We start from the raw sequence: 22,608 nt of genomic DNA, 5'->3' as shown, positions 1-22,608 counted from the left end.
TGTAGGTAGAATCACTTTTATTGGAGCATGACCTTTTTGGGGTTTACAACCCCCAAGCTCCATAGGTAGCTGGGGTAGGGGATATAGTATCAAAAAGGGATGAGTTGAGCTGATGCGGTTGTGGGGACTGGCTGGAAGCTGCTGGCAGGGTGGAGCAGCTGAGGCCCTGGCAGGTTCAAACTGAGGTACAGCAGCGTTAATAATACTCTTGAGCGTTAATACTCTGGGAAGGAGCAGGCACTTAGGGGCTCTAGGTACGAAGGCACTTGGAGTCAGGAAGAAGACAGGGCTTGCAGTGGGACTGGGCAGAGCCAGGCCCGGGGTTTGGCAGGCACTTTTGGGGAGTGCTGGGGTTGGGCAGGTTGGGCCCGGATAGCCCAGAAGGCTTTGGTAGTGGCAGGCACAGTCTCTGGGCTGGGTCTGCATTAAATAGAAGCGACTTCCCTAATGCTCATCTCGAAGCTCTGAAGGCAAAAACTTGTACTGCTGCTGCCGGATCTGGGCAAGCTTTTTCCGCGCCTCTTCCAGCTCTCGTTCCTTCCGAAGCATCTCTTCCTGTGCTGCGATAATCTGAGGGATGAAGGCCAAGAAAGCTCAACAAATGCGCATTAGGGCAGAGGCTGGTGGGACAGCACGGGCAACAAGACCATGTTCCCAACAGTGTCCCTGAGTGGCTCACCTGGGCAATGCCCCCAACCATTTTCTCCTTCACCACCACTGTCTCATTCTCCTGGTCTTCAAAGGCTGCAGCCTTCTGGGCCGCTTTCACCAAGTTATCTGAAGCCCTCTTCACTGCATTGCCCGCAGCCTGCATGAGAATTCAGGGTTTTAGTTCAGAGTTCCTCGACTCCCACAAAGATAGTTATCCCAGGTGTGGTAGTGTTGTCAATTTTACATAACCTGGGATCAGCTGAGCAGGGAGGAAAAATGAAGGCCTGTCTGGATTGGGTAGGCCTGTGGGTGTGTCTGTGGGGAACTGTCTGACTACACTGATCAAGGTGGGAAGAACTGACCACTGCGGGCGGCACATCCCATCAGCCTTGGGCACTCTGGACTGTGTGAGTGGGAACAGCTGCCGGCTAGCATGCACCTAGTAATCCACTTCTCTCTGCTCTTGACTGGGTATAACGTACCCAGCTGCTTTAAGTTCCTGCTACATTGAGTAGTCAGCAATGATGAACTGTCTCCCTTAAACTGCTTTTGTTAGGGAATGTTATCATCATCATGATAGTTAAAGCAGCGCTGCAGAGGGGATAGGGGGATGGGTCAGGATTTCTTACCTGAAGCCGTTTCATTGCCTCAGAATCTTGATCGGCTTTGACTTTGCAAGCTACCAGGAGCTGGGCTGTGGAGGCAGCTACCTGCTTGGCTGAGGAAATGAGTTTCTCCTGGCTAGCATGGCCCTGGACGGCTGCATTGGCTGCCTCACACAGATTGTTGGTGGCTGCAGCCACCATACGGGCCTAACGGAGAGACAGCTGAGATTAAAGTATGCCTCTTATTCTGGCCCATTCCATTCCACTCCACCCTCAAGTCTACCCAACAGAAAGGCACAGAGGGTGTTAAACACTCACAGCAGAAATGAGGCCCTGGGACCACTGCCCATCATCCAGTGCATTGGCTGGAATGGCGCCCACCTGCCGAAGAAAGGAGCAAGCCCACTTAGACCTATGCTGTCCTACTTCAAAGCCACTCCTGGTTGAGAGTGGGATTGGCCACCTAGTCCTCATTCTTCTGGTGGCCAAGTACTGACCTTTCCTTGAGCCACCAGTTCCCGCTGGGCAGCTGATGCAGCCTTTACCAGTGCACTGGTGGCTGCTGCGATGGACTTGGCAGCTTCTAGGATTTGCTCCTCAAAGTTCAAGGACTCATCTGCCTCCTGTAAAGAGAAGGTTGCAGAGGGGCGGGGAGGCTGTAAGAAAGGGAACGAAGGTGGAGACCTCCTGTCCCTGTGAGGGTGGAAAGGGAGGGAACAACCCTGACCTTGGGTTTGGCCCGGGGCTTCAGCTGCTCTAGCTTTTTGGCTGCAGCCTCAATGGCAGCTGCAGCTCCCAGGAGCTCATTCTCAGCAATAACAGTGGGGTCCTCCGGGTCCACCCATTCTGTCCCTGTGGGATGAAGATGGAAGGAGGAGGCTGAGGCAGGGCAGGGGGGACAGAAGCACTGGGCTGTTTGTTCAGCATCACCAGGCCCTGGCACCTATGACTGGAACCAGAGGCTAGTTCAGAACCATCCAACCAGGAGATAGAGACCACGACAAGAGTTTCTCTTGCCCTCCCTTCTGTCTTTCATTCCCCCTTACCTTTCATGGCCTCGGCAGCCTGGATGAGCTCAGTCACGGAGCCAGCCACCCGTTTTGAGTGTCCCGTCAATTGCTGTTTCAGTTCTGGGTTTGGCTTTTGAAGGGTCTGGCGGGAGGGAGAGTGCACAACAAAGAGCATGGGATCTTGGGTTTCACCTTGACCTGTGAGGCAAGGCAGACCACGTTCCCGCCCCACCCCCTAGAGCACTCCACAGCACAGCCCTTGAAGACTCGGTCCTGCTCAAGCGCACACAGTGCAGCATCATGCTCCACACACAGTGAAAGGTGGCTGTCACTCACCGGCTGACAAGCATGGAGAATGGTGAAGCGAGAAGAGATGGTAAAGGTAGAGAAGCAGGTCAGATGGGAGAAGAGACAAGAGAAGAGGAAGAAGAGGTGAAAGGAAGAACAATGGGGGCCCAGAGAAAGGAGACTTGAAAATGAGAATGGATTTGGGGACAGGTGGTAGAGTGGGCCTGGGTCTGAGGTGCTCAGGAAACTGTGTTTGCAAAAGGCTGGGACAGAGGCCAGGACGAGGAGCAACGAACGCCTTCTTACCAGCAGCACGTGGTCCAGCAGCTCCAGGTAGCCGTTGGCACATTCCCGGCCATAGTGCAGGGCTCGAAGCCGCACATCAGGTGCCACTTCTGGGTGGAAAGCTGCTTCCTGTCCCCAGAGCAGCGGGTTAGCTTTAGAGCTTCAGGCCTCCCAAACCCTCTCTGCAGTGTTACCACCGCACTACCAGCATTTCTACCTTGCAAGCCCGAAGCATATCTGCAATAGCACGCCGGCTCAGATTGGCTGTGGCAATGACGTCTTCCTGTCGACAGGAATTGCCAGCAGCAACAGCTTTGGCTGTTGCCATAGTAATACCCTTGGTCATTCGGATGAAATCTTCAGGGGTAGAGGTCTTGGCAGGTGGTTCTGGGGAACAGAAGACCTGTTGAGAAAAAGGATGGAAGATTTTATGGTGTCTAAGACTGGAAGACAAGCAATCACATGATATAGGTCTCACATTCAAAAGCCTTTCTCTTTTTTTTTTAAAGATTTATTTAAAGATTTATTTATTTATTATGTATACAATATTACTTCCGTGTATGCTTGCATGCCAGAAGAGGGCACCAGATCTTATTATAGATGGTTGTGAGCCACCATGTGGTTTCTGGGAACTGAACTCAGGACTTCTGGAAGAACAGTCAGTGCTCTTAACCTCTGAGCCATCTCCCCAGCCCTCAAAAGCCTTTCTTTTTTGTTTTTGGAGACATAGTTTCTGTGTGTAGCCCTGGCTACCCATGAACTTAAAGAGATCCACCTGCTCTGCCTCCCAAGTGCTGGGTTAAGATGTGTGGCACCATCATCTGGTTCAGAAAGCTTTCCTTGACCAGCTATTGCAGGTCAGGTCCCTGCAGATATTCCGACAGCACAGCTAATAGAGCAGCGGTTGGCCATGCTCTGACTGAAGAGAGGCTGGGAGACTATCTGGAGTTTCAGCTGTGCCTTTTGGTCAGGATGCAGCTCAGCAGAGACACAGAGGTCATGTGGAAGTTTGGTAATAAGCAAGCAGCGTGTTGAGGAATGCAGGTGAGGTCCACACTCAGCTTATCACCCAATGCCCCAGGTGCTTACCGCCAGTTCCTGACGTATGTGTTCTGTGGTTGCCTCGAGGGCCCGTGTGCCTTTGGTGGCCTCATCTTCCACAGCCTTCACTGTCTTGAGCAATGATGTCACATTGGTCACCATCACCTGAGGGCGACAGTGGAATGGGGGTGGAGATCACTTTAAGAAGCAGGAGAGCGACCATTCACCATCCCTCCTGCTGCTCCTCACTGCCTCCAACCTTGGCAGAGTTCTTGAGCTGCCACACTGCAGGGTCGTCCCCAACTTTGCCCGCTGCAGCCTTTGTTGCACTGATGAGGTCTCCCAGGGCCTTGGCTACATCCTTTACTGCATTGATCAGTACCACCTGTGTGGGAGAGGCAACTCTGGTTTGTGAGAGGGAGCAGGGCAAAGGAGTGAGGTTCTGGACAGAGTTAGGGATGTTAGGCAGATACCTGAGTTTCTGGGTCTTCCGCTCCCAGGCTGGCTGCACCAAGCTTGACGACATCAGCGAGACGGGTAATGGTGGCCACTGAGGACTGGGCAGCTTGTGCCAACTTCTCCTGGCTCCCAGCTGCATTCTGCACTAGGACTTTGGTGTCCTCCACAAGAACCTTTGCTGTCTTTAAGATACCCTCCCTGGGGAGGTCCCAGCCTGGTTAGCTTCCCTCAGAGTCCTCAGCCCCCATTGTCCCTCTGGCTCATCCCCCAACCTGCTCCCTCTGGACAGTTCCCCCCTCACCGGTGGTCAGCGAAAGTTTCGGCACCCTCACGGTTGAGCGTGCCAGCAGTGGCAAACATGATGGTGGTGTCGAGGTCCGCAATAATACCCGACACGGCACTGGCTGCTGTAATGCAGGCCTGGGTTCCACGATTCCCAGCCTGGAGCGCAGCCAGCACATGGGAGACCTGCAGGCGAAGTTATGCAGTGCACAGTGAATGGAAGGTCACCCACGCTTGTCTGGGGAGACACACGGAGGGGGAGAGACATACAGTCCCAGGAGATCACTAGTCACCTTCTCTGATACTCTCCGGGCACACTCTATGAGCTCCTTCTTGGTGTAGACATCACTGGGGCTACACTGCAGGGCGCCTGCCTTCGTGACCAGAGCGGAGCAGCCATGGCCCAGCTCCTGCACTCGGTGCTTGATATGGGCACCTATCTGTGAATAACAGAGAGGACACCTGTTATTTTATGTGGGCACTCAGAGGCCCTCTGCTGCACCTAAAGGAATCACTGAAGATGCATGAAAATGGGAACAGAGCGATGATTCGGGGGTAAGAACACCTGCTGTGTATGCCTGATCACCTAAGGCAGCCTCTGGAGTGGAGGTGGAGGTGGACGGAGGACTGATTCTTCACGGCTGTCACCTGACCTCCACAAGCACACTGTGACATGTGCATGCCTGCACTCACACACGTCGAATATATACACATACACAAATAAGTAAAGAAACACGGACCACCGGCTCATGGAGTTGTAAGGAACAGCTCCCAGAACAGCCCTTTTAGGCTTCAGACTCAAGCATGAGTGGTCTTCTCTACACAGAAAACAGTGAGAAGCAGTGAGAAGGCGCCACTGTGTGAGGGCTGTGTTCAGCACCATGGGAGAGGGAATCACTTCATGCCCGGTTATCTGAATCAGAGCCGTGGATTATGAGCCAGCCTGTCTGGGTTTATGGAGGGTTTGCGGATTAGGTGTGTCCTACTAAGATCCGGTTACTCACTTTCTTGGAAAGAGCTTAGGCAAGGGTGAGCTTCATGAGTGTGCAACAAGGAAGTACTGAGGAGGGAAGAGACTCATGGCCCAGCAGAGAAGATGCCATAGGCCTCACAGGGGTTGGGCAGAGGCAAGAGAAACAGAACCCAGAAGCCAAAGGGTCTTGAGCTGCCCTTTGTCCCTGTGTTGAAGACTTTAATCCTTAATATCTACCCTGCTTACTCTATATGGAGTGGCCCTGAAGGTCACTGTGTGCTGCCCTTCATCTAGAGAAAGGGAGTGTGGGGCAGCCCTGGAAGCTGCCACAGGAACAAGGGGCATAACCCGGACTCTCCTGAGAGAAGGCAGAACTGTTTCCATGTTTACCTCTTCATTTTCAGCAGCCACAGCTGCAGGCTTGGCTTGTGAGGCCAGTCGGCCATAGTCACTGGTCAGCTGGTTGGCAAGAGGCCCCAGCTCTTCGGGGCTGGTGTTGGACTTGGTTACCTAGCAATGAGGGAAGAAGTGAAATTCTGACCAAGCTCAGCTCTCTAGGGCAACCCTCTTTTGTCCCAAACTTACCATCTCCTGAACAGTGACAGCAATGGCCTTGGCTGTCCTCACCATGGTTGTTTGGTAATCTACGAACGAACCTTCTGGTTCACCCATAGGTCCTTCATCTAGCTGAGGGAGGAGGACGAGGCAAGGAGAAAGACCATGAGGATCATGGCTGCTGTGCCCAAAGTCCCTAGACCAAGGCAGCGTCTGTGCCCACAGTACCCAAGGCTCTAACCTGGTTGATGGCCTGGGTGATAGAGTCCACCATGCCACCGACAACTCCGGCAGCACTGGCTGCTTCATTGAGGGTGGTTGTTAGGTCCTCCACAGCCTCCGTCATCATCTGGACAGCTTCCTCCAGGGCTTCCTGGGTGTGCGCCGCTTGCTATGGGGACACAGAGCAAAGACAGCCTGTAGCTCCTGCTTTTCTGGCTCTTCCTAGCAATTACCCCTCCTGGGCCCCCTCACTACCTTGGGGTTACCACCAGCCTCCTTGGCAGTGTACAGCAACTGCAAGGCAGACTCTGCCAACGTTTTAGTCTGGTCCAGAAGTGCCATCTGCTGCGGGTGGCTCAGTGTCTTAGAAGCAGCACCCACTGCGGCCAGGGTGAGTGGTTCAAAGTACTGAGCCATCTGGGACACCTGAAGCAAAAGTTGGGGTTAGGGTCAGGTACTCTCTTAACTTGTCCCCTGGGACTCCTCACACGATTCCCTAGGTACCTTGTGTCCCAGCTGTGAGGCTTCGGCCCGGGCAGCAGTGGCCAGTGGCTCAATGAGATGGGAAATTTCCTGCACTGCAGTGAGCATCTGAGTGTGCAGAGCCTGTGGAGAAAGCAGACAGCAGTCCTTAGTCTAACTGTAATAGGGCCCGCTGGTGCACAGTCTTCTGTCCAGCTGTCTGCATGGGGATGCAAACCAGGGCTCTGTGTGCTTAACATACACTCTTCACTGAGCTACACCCAGCCCCCAGGCTTCCTTCTGTATCTAATGCCTCACCAGACCCAGCATGTCCAGCCCATCGTCTCCCTGAAATCCTCCTACCCTACATCCCCTTCCCTGAGCCTGACATCTCCATTCTTGAGTATATTTCTCCTCACCTCCTGAGAGATTCCTTCACGGGGAGCAAGCTGTTGGCTGACAGCAGCAAGAGAAGCCTGGTCTAGGTCCCGCAAGCAGCTGTTCAGAGCTGCAATGGCTGTCTCACACTCCAGCTGCCCTGGGGCTTTGTCTCTGCAGATACAGCACAGCTTCCATGTAAGGCCATCTCTTTAAAGGCATTTACCTCAGCCTACTCACCCCCAAATCTGGAATAAATGTCCACCAGCAGGGTGCCATCTCATCCCTACTCTGTCATCTGCCAGGTCTGTCCTCCAGCCACACACGCTTCCTAACCCTCAGTACCTCATGCTTGTAATAAGTTTCTTGATGGAATCCGAGACAGTCCGAGAGTGGCCAGCCAACACCGACCAGCGTGGAGGGTCCCGGGGATTGACGGCTAGTGCCCGAGCTGTCTCGATGAGCCCTCCAGCACTCTCTAGCATTGTCTTGGCAGAGATTACAATAGGCTCCATGGCAGCTCGGCCCTGAGAAGAGAGGAGGCACGGAGGCAAGTCTCAGACTTGTGTCCACGAAGACGAAGTGGCTCATCAGTTCTCTGACAGTCACTCACCTCAGGGCTGATCTGGGCAGGGACGCTGGAGAATTCGGGGTTGGATGCAAAGGCACTCAGATTATCCACAGCTTCCAGTAGAGGGGCTGTAGCTGCTCGGCACTGGGCACGGTTCTCTTCTGTGAAGGCCCCGTCTAGTGCCTGGAAGTGAACGGGGAGCCCCGGGACTCAGTAAGCAGGCACACAAGTGAAACCCAGGCCACCCGTAAGGGCTCAGAGGATTGAAGAGCTGAAGTTGGAAGTCTGGAGAGGCAAGGGTAGGGGGATCTAGCAAAAGACTTCATGACTTCCTAGTCATTCCCAGACTCAGAAGAGAAGATGAGATGGGTCAGGGGACTTGAAAATTCAAACACTGGAAACCTTGATGGTCTTGACGAGATTGGCTGTACTGTTGGCCACCTCCTTGGCTGATTGTACAAACTGGCGCTTGGCAGTGGGATTGGCGGTCCGAGCAGAAGCCAGGCGACAGCTGTTACACAGTGCAGACGTGTGTTTGGCCACAATAGTGGCTGCAGATAACACCTGAGGAGAGAGATGGAGCAGCTGTGACAAGAGCAGGACGGAAGGATGCCAACCTAAGGGAGCCACTTTAGAGCTGGAGGACAGAGGAGGATACCCTGAAAGTCTGAGAGGAAAGAGCTACGGGAAAAGTGGATACTTAAGACGAACTGGACCTGGGGGCGGGAGAAATGCACAACAGATACATTCATGGAGAAAAATCAAAATGGGGCAAGTGGAAGAATGAGCTCAGAGGTCTCTAGAGAGGTGGTGACCTCAGCACTAAGTGGAAGAACAAGGAAAGACAAGGCAGAAGTCAGTCAAAGCCAAGTGTTCTATGAACGGTGGGGGTGGATCCCCACCCTCTCCTCCCCCCTTTCCTCCTGGGGCCTGTCCCTTCTTTCTCAGCCTTGCCCAGGGTACCTGTACTCTTGCATTACCTGAGCCTGGGTACAGCCAGGCTCCCCCAAACTCTGACAGGCCATCTGAATTGCCTGGTTTGCACGGGCAAATTGTGTGGGTTCCACCAGTCCTTGCTGTCCAGCTTGGCTATTGGGGTCAGAGACACCAACCAGATATGCTGCCTGAGGAGAAATGAACAGTGGTGGAGGGAAAGGCGGTTTAGAGAACAGACATTATCCTTTTGAGTTCTATGTGCATAGAAGCAGTGCCAACAAACCATAGCTACCCGATTAAAACAAACATTCATTCAGCTAAACTGATCCAACATTTCAGAAGATTAGAGAAGTAAACAGGAGGTAGTGTCTGCCTGTAATCCCAATCCCAGGAGACAAAGATGCTGAGTTTGAAGACAGCCTGGAGTAGTGAGATACCATCTCAAAAAAACAAATAAACAAATAGGATTTTATTGAACTTCATTTCAGTTTAGAAGTACAGGTGTTTGTGCTAGATCAGACTGAAAAGTACCAAGCACAACACACTTAAGAAGCAGTATGACTATTTGAATTGCATGTGCATACAAAGAGGCAAGAGTGTATGAATGTTTGAGGCCTAGCCTAGTTTACATAGTGAATTTGAGGCCAGTCAAGGACTATCCTGCTCAAAAGAAAAAGACAAAAATGATAAAATTCTAGAACTACAAGGCTCTTAAACTAGTACCAATGAGGCTTTGGAGTCTGGGAAGTGGCAACAGATGTGGACATTGTTTACTTATTGTTTTGCTTTGTTTTTTGTTTTGTTTTTTGAAGACAGGGTTTCTCTGTGTAACAGCCCTGGCTGTCCTGGACATTGCTCTGTAGACCAGGCTGGCCCCAAACTCTTTGCCTCCCAAGTGCTGGGATTAAAGGCGTGCGCCACCACGCCCAGCAACATTTACCATTTTTATAATGGGAAGAGCATCAGAATGTTTAATTCATACTTCAGTCAACAGAGGATAGCTTTGCTTTTTCTTCTGCATGTTTTCCCAAAAATAAAAGGAGAAACAAAACCAGGAAGATTTTTAAAAGTCAAGCCTGGGGCTGAAGAGACAGCTCAGCAATTAATTTCTTGCAAAATACCTGGGTTCAATTTCCAGCACACATATGGTGGCTCACAACCAAAGTTTGCTCTGGGGTATCTGACACCCTCTTCTCATCTCTGAAGGCACCAGGCTCTCACATGGTACACAGACATACATACAAGAAAAACACTCATACGCATAAAAAAAAATTTAAAAGTCAAGCTATTTACAGCAGGGTACCTAGGGCAAAGGGAAATAAGGCAGAGGGAAGAGAATGGTAGGCTTTCAGGAAAAAAAAAATAGCTGGAAAGAAATTCCCAGGCGGGATTTATTTTTTTGAGCGTCACCTGGAACTCACTCTGTAGACCAGGCTGGCCTCAAACTCAGCAATCCGCCTACTTCCACCTAGTGCTAAGATTAGAGGCAAGCACAGCAACAGCTAATCTTCCCTTCCCTGCAATTACTTTAACAAAAGTGCTTCACCTAGGTGGGAGTGTAGCTCAGTAGTACAGTGCTTTCCTAACAGGCTGCAAGGCTTTATTTCAATCCCCAGCACCATAAACAGCCTCACAGCTGGTCAATATAATCAAAGAAGGGTCACAGCGACCTGAACTGTTGGTATTCAACACTTCTGATGACCGTCTCCCTCCCCTACTAGAGGAGCCCAGATTTTGCACTAGCCTCTTGAGTTATAGCCTTGCAAAGGGAGAAAGGGCGTGGAAAGCAGGAGCTGCTCTAGGGGTTCATCTGAGGGAAATAACCTGCGCAGCTGCCTCGGTGAAGCCACAGAGGGCCTTGGAGGCTGTGGCAATGGCATCTCCAAACTCCGGCAGATTTCCGTTCTTCGCATTTTGGGAGATGCCAGTCATGGCCTCACCTAGGACCTAAGGAAGAGAGGGTATCAGGAGGGTTGGATCACGTCCTGAGCACCAAGGTATCAGTGTTAATTCCACTTTCCTGTCCCTGCCTCTCTGGAGCTCCCCATTCCACTAACCTTGGAGTTCTCCATGACACTGTCCAAGCATCCAAAGTAAGACATGTCATTGATGGGCTGGACTGGATTCTCCAGGAGTTCTCGGACTGTCTGTGTAGGGGAGTGACATGAAATTTGAGACGTTCCCTCAGCCCTAGCTCTGTGTTTCGGCTTCCATGCTAAAGGCTCACCTCTAGTTCCCGAAGGGCATTGTCACACTCCTTCTGTCCAGGTGCTTGTTGGGTGCACATGGTGATGAGCTGGTTGATGCTGTCTGTCACTGCCCTGATTTGGGGGAGAGGTGTGCAACTAAGTGACTGGGTGATCTTCCCTGAGTCCTGTGTGCATGGGACTTTCTTTTGCTTGACTACCGCCAAACCTGGGGATGTCTCATGAAATGTCCCCTCTCTGGCCTCTTCACAGGTCCCCAGAGCTGGGCTTTTCAGTTCCTGCTTACCTAGCAGCTGCAGCCAGTTGACTCTTGAGGTTGGGAGCAGCAGGATCTGTGGATAGGGCCTTAGCAGCCAGAAGAAGTTTGCTTGAAGACATGGATATGCCCTTCAAATTGGACACCACCTGGGCTCGGTCCTCTTGACTCTGTTAAAGTCAACAGAGTCTGTCATTACTCTGTCATATCTGTTTCTAAAAGTATCTTCTTTCCCAAATGTTTACATTCTGTTAGACACTGTGCAAAGGGAACCAGGAGCAGACCCAGGCCCCAAATACTCAGTGCTCTCTATAGCGCCCTGATCGCACCCGCTGCCCCTTCGTACCGGAGCCTGTCCTGCCATCTCCACTCCAGCTTCCAGGAAGGTGCTAAAGTCCTGTCCAAATCGACCAGAGGCCCGAGCCAGGTCCTGAGGGGTTCCTCGGGAGGCCTGCACCAGCTCTGTGGCTGCCTGATTTAACCCAGCAGCAGCTTCGTTCAGTCGGCTCTGAGCTTCTTGAAATGTCCCCGTGCTGGGAGGAAGCTGAGGGGTCAGAGGGGAAAGTCAGTAAAATGGATGGGAGCTGAGACAGAGTTTGGGAAAGGAAGGCAGTAAGAAGGGCACGGGACCTAGGACTAGTGGAAAGGGACAGCTCTGGGAGGGCAGGGTCAGAGGAGAAGCCCAGAGGGAGAAAGCTCTCCTCTGCTAGCCATGTCTGTTCCTACCGAGTCACTGAGGAGTCGCTTGCTGGCATCTCCAACTGTTCTTAGGGCATTATCCACATCTCTCTGGCCAGGCAGGCAGCTGACGCAGCGGTTCAGGGCCTGGGTCACAGCTTTCGCCACCTGGAGTACAAAAGAAACAGGGTTGCCAAAGAGAGAATAATCTGGGAGAGCCCTCCTTCCACACTGGGACGTGGAGATAACCAGCTGGCCTGCCACTAAAACTGGAAAAGCCGAGGTCAGGGTCAGAAACAATGATCCCCAAACATCCCCAAACCGGCTGCTCTGCAAGCTTTGTGCCTAAGTTAACAGATACTTCTAAGACAGGAGAGAAGGTGGAATTCAGACAGGTGCTCTATGAGCAGACCTGAGAACACATGAAGCTGAAGAAGGTGTCCTGTTAGGGCGGGCCTTCTGAAGAGATTAAAGGACGGGTGGGGAGAAGCCCCTCCCTAATACCTGACCTGAGCAAGCCTTTGCTGGCTCTCTGGGTCCCCTGGATGGCCAGCTGCTTTTTTTGCCTCCTCAATGAGGCTGCTGGCCTTGTCCAGAACGTCACTGGCTGTGTCAAGCACAATGGCCTGCACTGCAGGATCTGATGTCAGGGCAGCGACACCCCGAGCAGCCTGGGCAAGTGACCGTAGTCCACCTGCCACATCCCGAGCTGCAATACCTGGGAATACATAGAGCAGAGGGGTTTGCTTCATCAGCTTCTTTCTTCAACAAGCTCCCCCTTCTCCACTTCCCTATCATGTGTCCCATTTCTAGCCTTGTGCCCACATACCTGCATAGTTCTCATTGCCCTGGGCAACCTCCCCCAGCAGCTTAGCGATGGCGGAGCTCACTGCTTTGGTGCTGTTGCCAAGATCTTGGGCACACTTCTCCATCTGCAGATAAGGGGTGAAGGCTTAGGAGGAGGAACTGAGAAGGCATCTGAGAAGGTTCTGGGGACAGCTGGCAGACTAAAGGAAGGTTCTAGAGCACAGCTAAGCAGACTTTCAGGGTTTGAGTGAAGGCCTGTTATTAAGAATACTCACTGTTTCCCCGGGTAAGGGTTTAAGCTTGCCATCTCGAGCTGCTGCCTTTACTTCCTGCAGGTCTTTCTCTAGATTCTGTACGACACTCAGTGCAGAATCCATCTCCAAAGGTCCACATGCCTCCTGAGCCTGTGACGGTGAGCCGCAAGGGTATGGCTAGAGTCATCCCTTGGAGGTTCTACCGTACAAATTCTCCCCCATCCCAGGAGTCCACATGCAGAGCCTCATCCTCCACAGCTAGAACTAGCGCCCATACCTTCTGGGCAGCAGTACGGAGTTCTGCCAGCGCAGTGCCCAGGTTCTTTGCACACTGACTCAGCTGCATTGCTGAAGCCTGGTCCTGAATCGTTGGCACTGAGGCTTTTGCAGCTGCCACCATCTTCCCACCTGGCTGTTGAAGAAGATATGCAAATGAGGTGCAACATCCTGGCTCTAGCCTTCAATGGACACTGGCAGGATGGAGTAAGCACTCAGGTTCGGTCTTAGCAACTAGGAGATATTCAGACTGTGGGAGATCTAAGGTCTTGGAAAGGTGAGGAGGTCTGGGTCTTAGAAGTGGGGAGTGTCTTGCCTGCAGGAAGCTCTGACTGGCAGCAATGAGGGCGAGCTGAGCACTGGGGCTGTCAGGTTGAGCTTGGCTTCCTCGGACGCCCTGTACCAGCAGTGGAATCTGCTCTGCCACAGCCTGTAGGTCAAAGTGCTGTGAGTCCCATGTTCTTGAACTTAGGGAAAGAACGACCTTTCTTCTCACCCCTCCTCACTCCCACATGTCTCCTGGAGACTTACCTTACAGCTCTGTACCAGCAGGGGCTGGGGGCCTGCAGAGGCCTTGGAGGCAGACGCTGCATGTTGGGCTGCAGCGATGGTCTGCGTAGCAGAGGCTGCGGCTTGCTTGGCGGCATGCTGAGAGGACAGAGTAATCAGAAGACCAGGAATTCCCAGGCTTTGGTTTACCAGGCCCATGTTATATATTCCTTAAGGAAATACTGACTCTACTCATCTGTCCCCGCTCATTCCTTTTGCTGCATCCATGCGTTCACCCCCCACCCTCTGCACACACTGCCCAGCTTTACCCCCCACCCTCTGCAGACCGTCCAGCTTTACCCCCTACCCTTTGCACAGACTGTCCAGCTTTACCACCCCTGCACACACTGTCCAGCTTTAGCCCCACCCTCTGCACAGACTGTCCAGCTTTACCCCTCCCACCCTCTGCAGACTGTCCAGCTTTACCCCCCACCCTCTGCACAGACTGCCCAGCTTTACCCCCCACCCTCTGCACACACTGCCCAGCTTTACTCCCCACCCTCTGCACAGACTGCCCAGCTTTACTCCCCACCCTCAGCAGACTGCCCAGCTTTACCCCCCACCCTCTGCACACACTGCCCAGCTTTACTCCCCACCCTCTGCACACACTGCCCAGCTTTACCCCCACCCTCTGCACAGACTGCCCAGCTTTACCCCCCATCCTCTGCACACACTGCCCAGCTTTACTCCCCACCCTCTGCACAGACTGCCCAGCTTTACCCCCACCCTCAGCAGACTGCCCAGCTTTACCCTCCACCCTCTGCACAGACTGCCCAGCTTTACTCCCCACCCTCTGCACAGACTGCCCAGCTTTAGCCCCACCCTCTGCACAGACTGCCCAGCTTTACCTCTAAGCGCTGCACCAATTTTTTCTTGATGGCATTCTGTGCAGCTGCATTGGTGGCCATGCGAAGCCCCTCAGCGGCTTCACGCAGGCGCTGCTGCTGTTCCTCACTGTCAGGGTGGGCGGCTGCTCCCTGAGAGGAGAGACGGTCATCATCCATCATCACTTTGACCCAAAGTACACTCTTTTCTGACCCCTCTAAACCCAGTTTAAAACTCACTTGTTTTCCTAACTCTAACTACCTGCATCTTAGGCAGTGACTGTTGAGAACTGAGAACCATTTCTAAATGGGCAGGCTGAAGGGTGGGGGTGCCCCAGGTTACTCTTTTTCTAGCTGTTCCCGACAGACTACTCAGAGTTCTCCATTAACTCAGGGTGGCCCGGGAGAGGGAGGCTTTCTTTGGAGAAGTGGCAGCAGGAATCTGCAGCAGTTGTAACTTCCGGGGATCTCTGACGCTTCCTGACAGCCATCACACCCTGTGTGTAAGCATCTAATACTATCTTATTTTGTATGACCAGCAGAGACCCTGGACCAAAAGGCTATCTGCCTTCACAGGGGACCAGAAAAGATGCCAAGCTGATGTGGTGGTGGCAGAAGGAAGATGGGAACAGCAGCCTTCAGCACAAAGTAAGAAAAGAATGTGGAAGCTCACAGTCAGAGAGCACTGGGAGTCTCAGTCACTGAAGGTCTGCCTGGTGCCACCTGCTACAGGCTGGAGGCTGGGGGCTTCCTGGGGTTTCCTCATCTGGGCTATTTTCTGCATTTCCCATCAGACAAGGTCCCCATGTGGACTTATCTACTTCCCCTCAGGGCCCAGTTCAGGGTCTGCACAGAAAACTACTCTGTACCTTGGCAGCCTCCACCATCTTGGCAGTGGCATCAGCAAGGATCTTGGCAGCACTCAGGAGCTTTCGAGAGTTCTCCAGATCGCTCTCCCCCTCAGCATCGGCCTTGATGGCATTGACCAGGTCTGAGGTGGCCTGGGCCAGGATGCGGGCCTGTCGTACCATCTCCCCTAGAACACAGGGTATCATCGAGTAAGAAAGCCAGAGACACTGAAAGCGGGCAAGGGAGGAGGAGCGGGACAGACAAGGTAGACACGGGCTTTCAGGGACAGAAGAGACTGGGAAGTCCTCAAGTGACTTCCTCGGCATGCCAGTTTCCTGGGTTAAGATCTTGGAGAACAGATCTAGGGAGTCCCCATGGGAGGAACGACAGTTTCCAGCTAGTATTCTAGTAAATGTCTTTTGAGAAGAGAGACAGTCTCGCTGAACGATGTGGGGGTAAGAAGGTGAAGTGGAGGAGGCCACATTTCCCCTCTTCTTCCTTGTTTTCGAGGCTAGCTTTTAACCATGCGATTTGCTGCTTATTGCTGTCTCCTTTAAATGTTCCAAGGAAGACAGAACAAGGCTTGTACTGCTTTCCTGATGGGGAAGTGAAGGTTCTAGACTCATAGTCACACAGCTAGAAGGCCACTGTGCTGATCCTCACAGGTAGCATGGCTGGGTCTTTAGGGGACACTGGGCTCCTGGTTCCTGGGGGTGAGTATTCTTACCAGCATCACCCATGGAGCTGAAGATATTCTCAGTGACAGTGAGGATGGTGTCAGTGGCCTGGTCATACCGGCCAGCAGGCCCAGCCCCTGTGGCATGGGCCTTCACATGCTGCAGCAGCTCATTGAGGGCCTGGGTGACAGCTGTGGCTGCAGCTCCTACCCCTCGCAACAGCTGTCCATCTTCTGTAGCTGCCTGGGAGGCAGACACACAGCCCTCCACAGCCTTGGCTACCAGTCGTCCAGCCTCTACCAGCTGCTCCTGGCAGACAGGTGAGCTGATCGTAGGCGCAACCACCTATGGGAAAATTGAGTTTCAGACATGCAGGCAAGGGACAGAGGCTATGAGATGAGGTGTTGGTGGCATTCACAGACATCACTGGGATGACTGCTGTGGCCTCAAGAGCCAGAGACAAAGAGACGTTTGTGTGAGTGTGTGGTTGTACTAGCCAAGGGCAAAAGACACAGCAAACCTGGGCTCACCTTTGTACAGGCCACCAGTTGGGAGGTAGATAGGGCACACTGTGTAGCTGCAGCAATAACTTGGGTCTGAAGCCCCGAATCCTCTGTGCGCTGGGCCACGCTCTTGGCCTTGAGGACCAGGGCAGCGGCAGCGCTCGCCACTGCCTTTGCTAGTTGCATTAGAACGTCCTGTGCGGAAAAAAGGAGTCAGCAAGATCTGATTCTGAGCTTAGGCTCCACAGACACTTCTCTCAGGCTTAAGCTGCTTCATTATTCCCACTGACTCCAATCAGAGGACAGTATATGCAGAAGCATCCAGAACCTATCCCAAGCCCCTCTACCTTGAGCACCCAGAAGGACAGACCCTCACCGGAAACAAACCCTCACCGACAGAAATAGAGTTTACACCAAAGGGAGAGAGAAATGCTTGAGGCGGATACACTCGGACAGTGATGGGGGTGTGGTAAAATGGGATGGGCACTTTATGCCTCCATGCCCCTCAATCTCAGTGTGCAAGGAGCAAGACCCTGTCCTACCCTGTCTGATCTCTTTACTCCAACCATGCTAGTTTAGGTTTCCCCATCTCCCATCATGTCTGTTCCCCTAGGAGGCTGAGGAAGAGGTGTAGAAGCGAGTGTATGCGGCTCAGAGAGGACCAAGCTGGGAAGGCCCAGGCCAGAGGCCGTTACCGTAGGGGAATCGGGGGGAGATCGAGCCCCAGCCCCTCTGGGTACACACATCTGCATGGGAAATCCAGGATGAAAAGTCAGCTGAGGCAACTTGCCTAGGGTGGGGGAAGGGGACAGCTTCCTCCTCAGTGAGACAGGGGTATCTGAGAGAGCTTAGAGCTGGGGCCATGGCTATGCACAGGGACACCATCAATAAGGGCAAAGCGAGGTAGGTTATATTTCTGTTTAGGGGTCTGAATTCTCATCCCAAGAGACTAGAAGTTCTCAGTCTCATTCCTGGAAACAGATGACCAGGCTGGTTTAGATGGGCCAATTCACAGAAATAGGAACTAAGATCTGGATTTAGGATCAGAGATTTCCTCCTAGTAGTGGGGGTTCTAGGAGCTGGGTACATCACCAACCTGGAAGTGGGGGTCAGTGTCACTTTCCCCAATTTGCTGCAACAGCTCCCCACTGGCCTGGCCCACGTTCCCAGCTGCTTGCAGCAGGTTCTGACGGGGCTGTGGAGAAGGAACACCGTCAGAAGCCGCTTGACCCCTGGCCACGTACCCACGGGGCTCACGGGCTCTTGGGTTACATTTCCAACCTACAATCTGGACTGCCCTTCCTCCTTGGGGTGGCCCCTAACCTCGGCGCTAGCTGGCTGAGCACTGCGAAGCAGCTCTGACACCGCCCCTGCAAGGCCCTTCGCTGCTTGCAGGAGGGGCCGGCCATTGCCGCCTTCGTCCTCCAGGAGGGCAGCCAACAACTTCACCCCACGGGACATCTCCGTCAGGTTGGAGGAGATGGTGGTGACTGCACAGCCCACTGCGGTATAGTCTGTCTCTGCAGGGTCTCCTGAAAACAGAGGGGAGGAACAGACGTCACGGGGAAGGAGCATCACCCGTTAGTCACACGTGTCATGAGGGAGATGGACGGACACACACAACCTTCCACTGTGAGTCAAGGTACAGTCACACATGGAGCACATGTGCTTCCCCTTCACACATACACAGGCTGACATCCAGCCTACCTGCTGTCAGGTTTACCACGGAGGCAGTGCCAGCTGTGATGGCATCTACCTGGGAGTGGATCTCATGTTTCGACTCATCCATCTTGTTCTTACGCCAAGCTTTGGAGGCCTGAGAGAAGGAAAAACCTTAGAGTCTACTCTGGTTTAACTATCCCCTCTACTCCTCAGAGCTCAGCTTTAAATTAATCACTCAGCTCCTCTACCCCACACTCACAGCATCCTGGCCAAGAGGGGGCAGTGTGTCAAAGTCATCCAAAGTAGCCTGGGCAGCCTGCACAGCCTGCATGCTGGAGTTAATGGTTCCAGTGAGCGCCTGCTGGGCTGAAGTCTAAAAGACAAGAAAGAAAAGATGAAGTCAGAGGGCAGGGAGAGGACTATAAAACACCGCTTACGCAGGACACTTGGGAGAGGGACCCATGGACCATGCCGAGGTAGATGTACTCTTACCAAAGGTGGCATGTGGCCTCGGTGCATCTGGCCACTGGTAATCTGCTGCTGGGCAGGTGGCATGCTACCCACTTGGAAATTCTCAGGACCAGAGGCTCCAGAGCGCATGATGGCTGGTAGAGCCACAGAGCCATGCTCCACTTTCCCCACTCGGTTATACTGCTGCTGAAGGACGGTTGACCTGGAGACAGGATGAACAGCTGCAGTCCTTCAGCAGTCCTGGGATCTCAGACAGTGGTTCTCAACCTTCCTAACCCTGCGACCCTTTAATACAGTTCCTCACAATGTGGTGACCCCCCAAACCATAAAATTATTTCATTGCTAATTCAAAACTGTAATTTTTTGTTTGTTTGGGTTTTGTTGTTTTTTTTGAGACAAATTTTTCTGTGAAACCACCCTAGCTGTCCTGGAACTTGATCTGTACATCAGACTGGCTTTAACCTCACAGAGATCCACCTGCCTCCACCTCCCAAGTGCTGGGATTAAAGGCGTGCACCACTATTGCCTGACCATAACCGTAATTTTGCTACTGTTATGAATAGTAATGTAAGTATCTGACATGTAGGATATCCAAATATGAGAGCCCCAAAGGGGTCGTGACCCACAGGTTGAGAACCACTGATGTAGAGTTTCATAAGGTCTCATAGCCTGAGCCTAGTGAAAGAACCATGGGATGGACAACAGGCTCAGCAGTTAAGAGTGCCTGCCGCTCTTGCAAGGAGCAAAGTTCAGTTCCCAGCTCACAATTACTGTTCCAGGGACCAAACACCCTGTTCTGGTCTGAGAGCACCTGAACTCACTCACACAAATAAAAATAAAACAACTTTTTTAAAAAGAAGAAAGAACAAGCTGTGTGGTGATGGCGCACGCCTTTAATCCCAGCACTTGGGAGGCAGAGGCAGGAGGATCTCTGTGAGTTTGAGGCCAGCCTGGTCTACAAGAGCTAGTTCCAGGACAGGCTCCAAAGCTACAGAGTAATCCTGTCTTGAAAAACCAAAAAACCACATCAAAACAAAGAACGAAGAACTATGCTAAAGATGCCCAGCACCCAGTGACTCCTTGCAGTCAAGCTTTACTTTCCCTATTCACGGAATGGTTATCAGCCCACTCCCTTCCTACTTTTTGGGAGACACCGAGTCCTCCAACATAGTAGACTCTTCATCCCCCTCCAGCCCAAAATGGTCCTTGCTTTTTTTCTGTAAAAAGAAAAGGGAAAAAGAGTGAGGTAGTTAAGCAGAGGCAGTCAGCCATTTCTAGAACTTGGGCCTGTTTCTAGAGGGCTGGCGTGGGGAGGGGCTCGGGAGCAGAGTCAAGGAGTGCGCAGGCTGGGTGGCAGCACTCACCTTCTTAAGGATGATATCGATGTAGCCGGCAATGAGTTGTGCAATCTGCTCACCTTCAGTCGTCTGTACTGAGTAGTAGCCATCCTGGTAGTCTCCAAAGTCCTTAAAGAGACAAGGTGGGGACCGAGCAGGAGACATGAATCTCCCCAGGGGGAAATGTAGGAGGAAAGGCTCAAAGTCCACCTGATGAAGGTGCTGTCCATGCCAACAGCCCTCCAGGAAGCTGGCCCACCTTTCTTCAATCACTGATTTCTTTACCTCCCTTCCTAGAGGGAACTTTGCTTCTGAGAAGTGGCCTTTATGCTACAGTTTCCGATACATGTCATTTAAAAGATCTCTTCTACCCTTCCCCAGAGGATACGATTGGGAAGGCATCAGTATGTTTATTAAATGACCATCCAAAGTGGAAAAATAGCATCTATCATTTCCATTTCCATCATCTGGCATTCTATCAATGTATCATGGTATCAGCATTCAACGCATAACCTCATAATTACAAAGCCAGAGGGGAAGAATTACCATAAATAGCTGGAGCTCAAAGAAGGGAGGCTTGCTTGTCTATTAGCGTTTCCTGACAGTTAACACATAACCTCAGCGGCTGGCTACGGCATGCTCTGTCGACTTTACTTTTCTCTTTTTGATACTATATAGCCTTGGATGGTTTGCTACTCACTCACTAGTCCAGGCTAGCCTCAAACTCACTGCCATCCCCTTGCCTCAGAGTACTAAGTACATGTCCAACTTGTTTGTGTGTGTGGAACTGGGGCATGAACGCCTGTCTTTACAGATGACAGGCAAGCAGTTTACCACTGAGGTGACAGCCCCCTGTGGTAGTTTGAACGAGATGCCCCTTCCCCAGTCTCAGGCATTTAAACACTTGGCTGCACTGTTTAGGGAGGCTTAGGAGGTGTGGCCTTGCTGGAGAAAGTATGTCACTGGGCTTTGAGAATTCAAGACTTCAACCATCGCCAGTTTGCTCTCTGCTTCCTGCCTGTGGTTTAATATGTGATTTCTTGGCTCAGTGCTCTAGCCACCATGACTGTCTGCTCTATGCATTTCCCAGTGATGGCAAAGAGCTCTTATCCCATTGCCCATATAAACCATATAACCATAAGCCCAAACAAACCCTTCCTTCTACAAGCTGCCTTGGTCATGTTGCTTTGGCAGAGCAATAGGATGGTAACGAATACTCCCTAAGCCTCTGTTGAATATAGGGAGTGTATCCATCCATTACCTGGTCCATTTAAGCATCCTTCACTGAGTTTCTCTATCCAGTCTAACCTCTACTTCCCATGACAGAAATACTTGTTCTGCAGCCCTGTTCAATTCACCCCGCCCTAAGGAAGGAGGGAAAGACCTTTGTATGTAACCCCAAGCCCTTTCCATTGGAATCCCAACACACACCAGGGTAAAGCTCTTGGGAGAGGCAGCCCAGCGTTTGATGTTGGTGAGACTCCATTCCTGGATCACCTCCTTGGTCTTCTCATCCACACGCATCACACACTCCTTAGTGATGCCCAACAGCCTAGGCACTAGTTTATTCTTCCCCTTCATCTTTTCCTGTGAGACAGAGGTTGCAGTTGGTGTTAAGGTTAGAGGTCAAATGTGGAGCAAATGCTCAGATCAGCTCCAGACCACAAGGGATGCTGAGGTAGCCAGGAGGACTAGACTACTGTGCTCATGAGCAGGCCAGGACGAAGCTCTACTACAGACAAAGGAGTATGCTGGGGAAGGAAGGAGGAGGTGGTGATGGGGACCGACAACAGACAGGTTTTCACAGTCAAAGCAACACTGAGAATCAGATTCCTGGGAACTGGAGGGGAAGACAGAGTCAGAGGAGTCTGGAGAGACAGGGAAGGACAAGAGTTAGGCATAAGGAAGGCAATAAGAAGGGGCCAGGACCCACCTTGACTAGGAAGAAGGAGACACCGTAAGTCTTGAGGGAACGGGCCAGCTTCACATAGCGTACCTTGGCCTCAATTTCACTCATCTGCCCACAATTCTTGTGTGCCTTCAAGTGGGAAATGGGGAAAAGTTAGCAATCTGGGGATAGTATTGCAATGGAGGAGTCAAGCAGGATGTTAACTGTAATGACAGAGTATTATTAGCACACAGAAAGGTTTAGGAAGGCAAGAGATGAGGAAATGCAGTGTGGGCTGGCTAAGGAGCAGAAGCAACCTAAGGAACTTGGTTAAGGAACTTGCAGACATTCTAAACATGGGTCTGGGGAGTTAAGAAGCAGGAGGATCCAGGACCATAAGAGTTCACAAAGAGGTCTTTGGGGCTGAGTATTCAGAACAGGGACAAAGACTAAGTTTCACAGTCACTTCAGGCCAAAAGCCCAGTGATGCTCCTACCTGGTGTCCACAGTGTAGGCACCATTAACCCAGGGGAGAGAACAAGGAAAATACTGAATTGAGCCAGGCATGGTAACTCACACCCATAATCCCAATACTCAGGAGGCTGAGGTAAGAGGATTGCTGTGTGTTTGAGGCCAGCCTGGGCTACAAAGT

General features: G+C 52.1%; 1 protein-coding gene across 4 annotated transcripts in view; it reads right to left on the bottom strand.

The window, feature by feature from the left end:
- The window catches only part of Tln1 (talin 1), a 31,821-nt gene continuing 9,213 nt past the window's right edge, over positions 1-22,608 (bottom strand). The window contains exons 9-59 of one of the 4 annotated variants that reach the window (XM_041667365.1): positions 22,002-22,106; positions 21,500-21,655; positions 20,096-20,197; positions 19,872-19,948; positions 18,753-18,933; positions 18,520-18,633; positions 18,306-18,414; positions 17,922-18,130; positions 17,695-17,793; positions 17,294-17,344; positions 16,626-16,793; positions 16,146-16,440; positions 15,439-15,605; positions 14,594-14,722; positions 13,728-13,844; positions 13,513-13,626; positions 13,198-13,332; positions 12,942-13,070; positions 12,689-12,791; positions 12,369-12,577; positions 11,908-12,027; positions 11,528-11,725; positions 11,212-11,351; positions 10,946-11,039; positions 10,776-10,865; positions 10,543-10,665; positions 8,763-8,906; positions 8,185-8,346; positions 7,825-7,965; positions 7,557-7,738; positions 7,253-7,385; positions 6,876-6,977; positions 6,627-6,797; positions 6,391-6,540; positions 6,180-6,281; positions 5,985-6,104; positions 4,915-5,061; positions 4,641-4,807; positions 4,354-4,537; positions 4,140-4,265; positions 3,929-4,045; positions 3,057-3,242; positions 2,861-2,968; positions 2,603-2,605; positions 2,303-2,408; positions 1,984-2,108; positions 1,754-1,879; positions 1,575-1,637; positions 1,281-1,463; positions 680-808; positions 1-570 (exon numbers count right to left, since the gene is read on the bottom strand). In XM_041667365.1, the coding sequence (XP_041523299.1) occupies positions 445-570; positions 680-808; positions 1,281-1,463; positions 1,575-1,637; positions 1,754-1,879; positions 1,984-2,108; positions 2,303-2,408; positions 2,603-2,605; positions 2,861-2,968; positions 3,057-3,242; positions 3,929-4,045; positions 4,140-4,265; positions 4,354-4,537; positions 4,641-4,807; positions 4,915-5,061; positions 5,985-6,104; positions 6,180-6,281; positions 6,391-6,540; positions 6,627-6,797; positions 6,876-6,977; positions 7,253-7,385; positions 7,557-7,738; positions 7,825-7,965; positions 8,185-8,346; positions 8,763-8,906; positions 10,543-10,665; positions 10,776-10,865; positions 10,946-11,039; positions 11,212-11,351; positions 11,528-11,725; positions 11,908-12,027; positions 12,369-12,577; positions 12,689-12,791; positions 12,942-13,070; positions 13,198-13,332; positions 13,513-13,626; positions 13,728-13,844; positions 14,594-14,722; positions 15,439-15,605; positions 16,146-16,440; positions 16,626-16,793; positions 17,294-17,344; positions 17,695-17,793; positions 17,922-18,130; positions 18,306-18,414; positions 18,520-18,633; positions 18,753-18,933; positions 19,872-19,948; positions 20,096-20,197; positions 21,500-21,655; positions 22,002-22,106 (6,837 nt within the window). In that variant the 3' untranslated portion in view covers positions 1-444. The remainder of the gene's footprint in view (positions 571-679; positions 809-1,280; positions 1,464-1,574; positions 1,638-1,753; positions 1,880-1,983; positions 2,109-2,302; positions 2,409-2,602; positions 2,606-2,860; positions 2,969-3,056; positions 3,243-3,928; positions 4,046-4,139; positions 4,266-4,353; positions 4,538-4,640; positions 4,808-4,914; positions 5,062-5,984; positions 6,105-6,179; positions 6,282-6,390; positions 6,541-6,626; positions 6,798-6,875; positions 6,978-7,252; positions 7,386-7,556; positions 7,739-7,824; positions 7,966-8,184; positions 8,347-8,762; positions 8,907-10,542; positions 10,666-10,775; positions 10,866-10,945; positions 11,040-11,211; positions 11,352-11,527; positions 11,726-11,907; positions 12,028-12,368; positions 12,578-12,688; positions 12,792-12,941; positions 13,071-13,197; positions 13,333-13,512; positions 13,627-13,727; positions 13,845-14,593; positions 14,723-15,438; positions 15,606-16,145; positions 16,441-16,625; positions 16,794-17,293; positions 17,345-17,694; positions 17,794-17,921; positions 18,131-18,305; positions 18,415-18,519; positions 18,634-18,752; positions 18,934-19,871; positions 19,949-20,095; positions 20,198-21,499; positions 21,656-22,001; positions 22,107-22,608) is intronic. The other 3 variants (XM_041667366.1, XM_041667367.1, XM_041667369.1) reach the window with 3 other exon arrangements.

Source organism: Microtus oregoni, unplaced genomic scaffold (assembly GCF_018167655.1).
Source record: "Microtus oregoni isolate MIOR12 unplaced genomic scaffold, Mior012 000017F_ref0000208, whole genome shotgun sequence".
Classification (NCBI taxonomy): domain Eukaryota; kingdom Metazoa; phylum Chordata; class Mammalia; order Rodentia; family Cricetidae; genus Microtus; species Microtus oregoni.
Note: the sequence above shows the minus strand (reverse complement) of the source record. Positions and strands in the feature narration are given on the sequence as shown.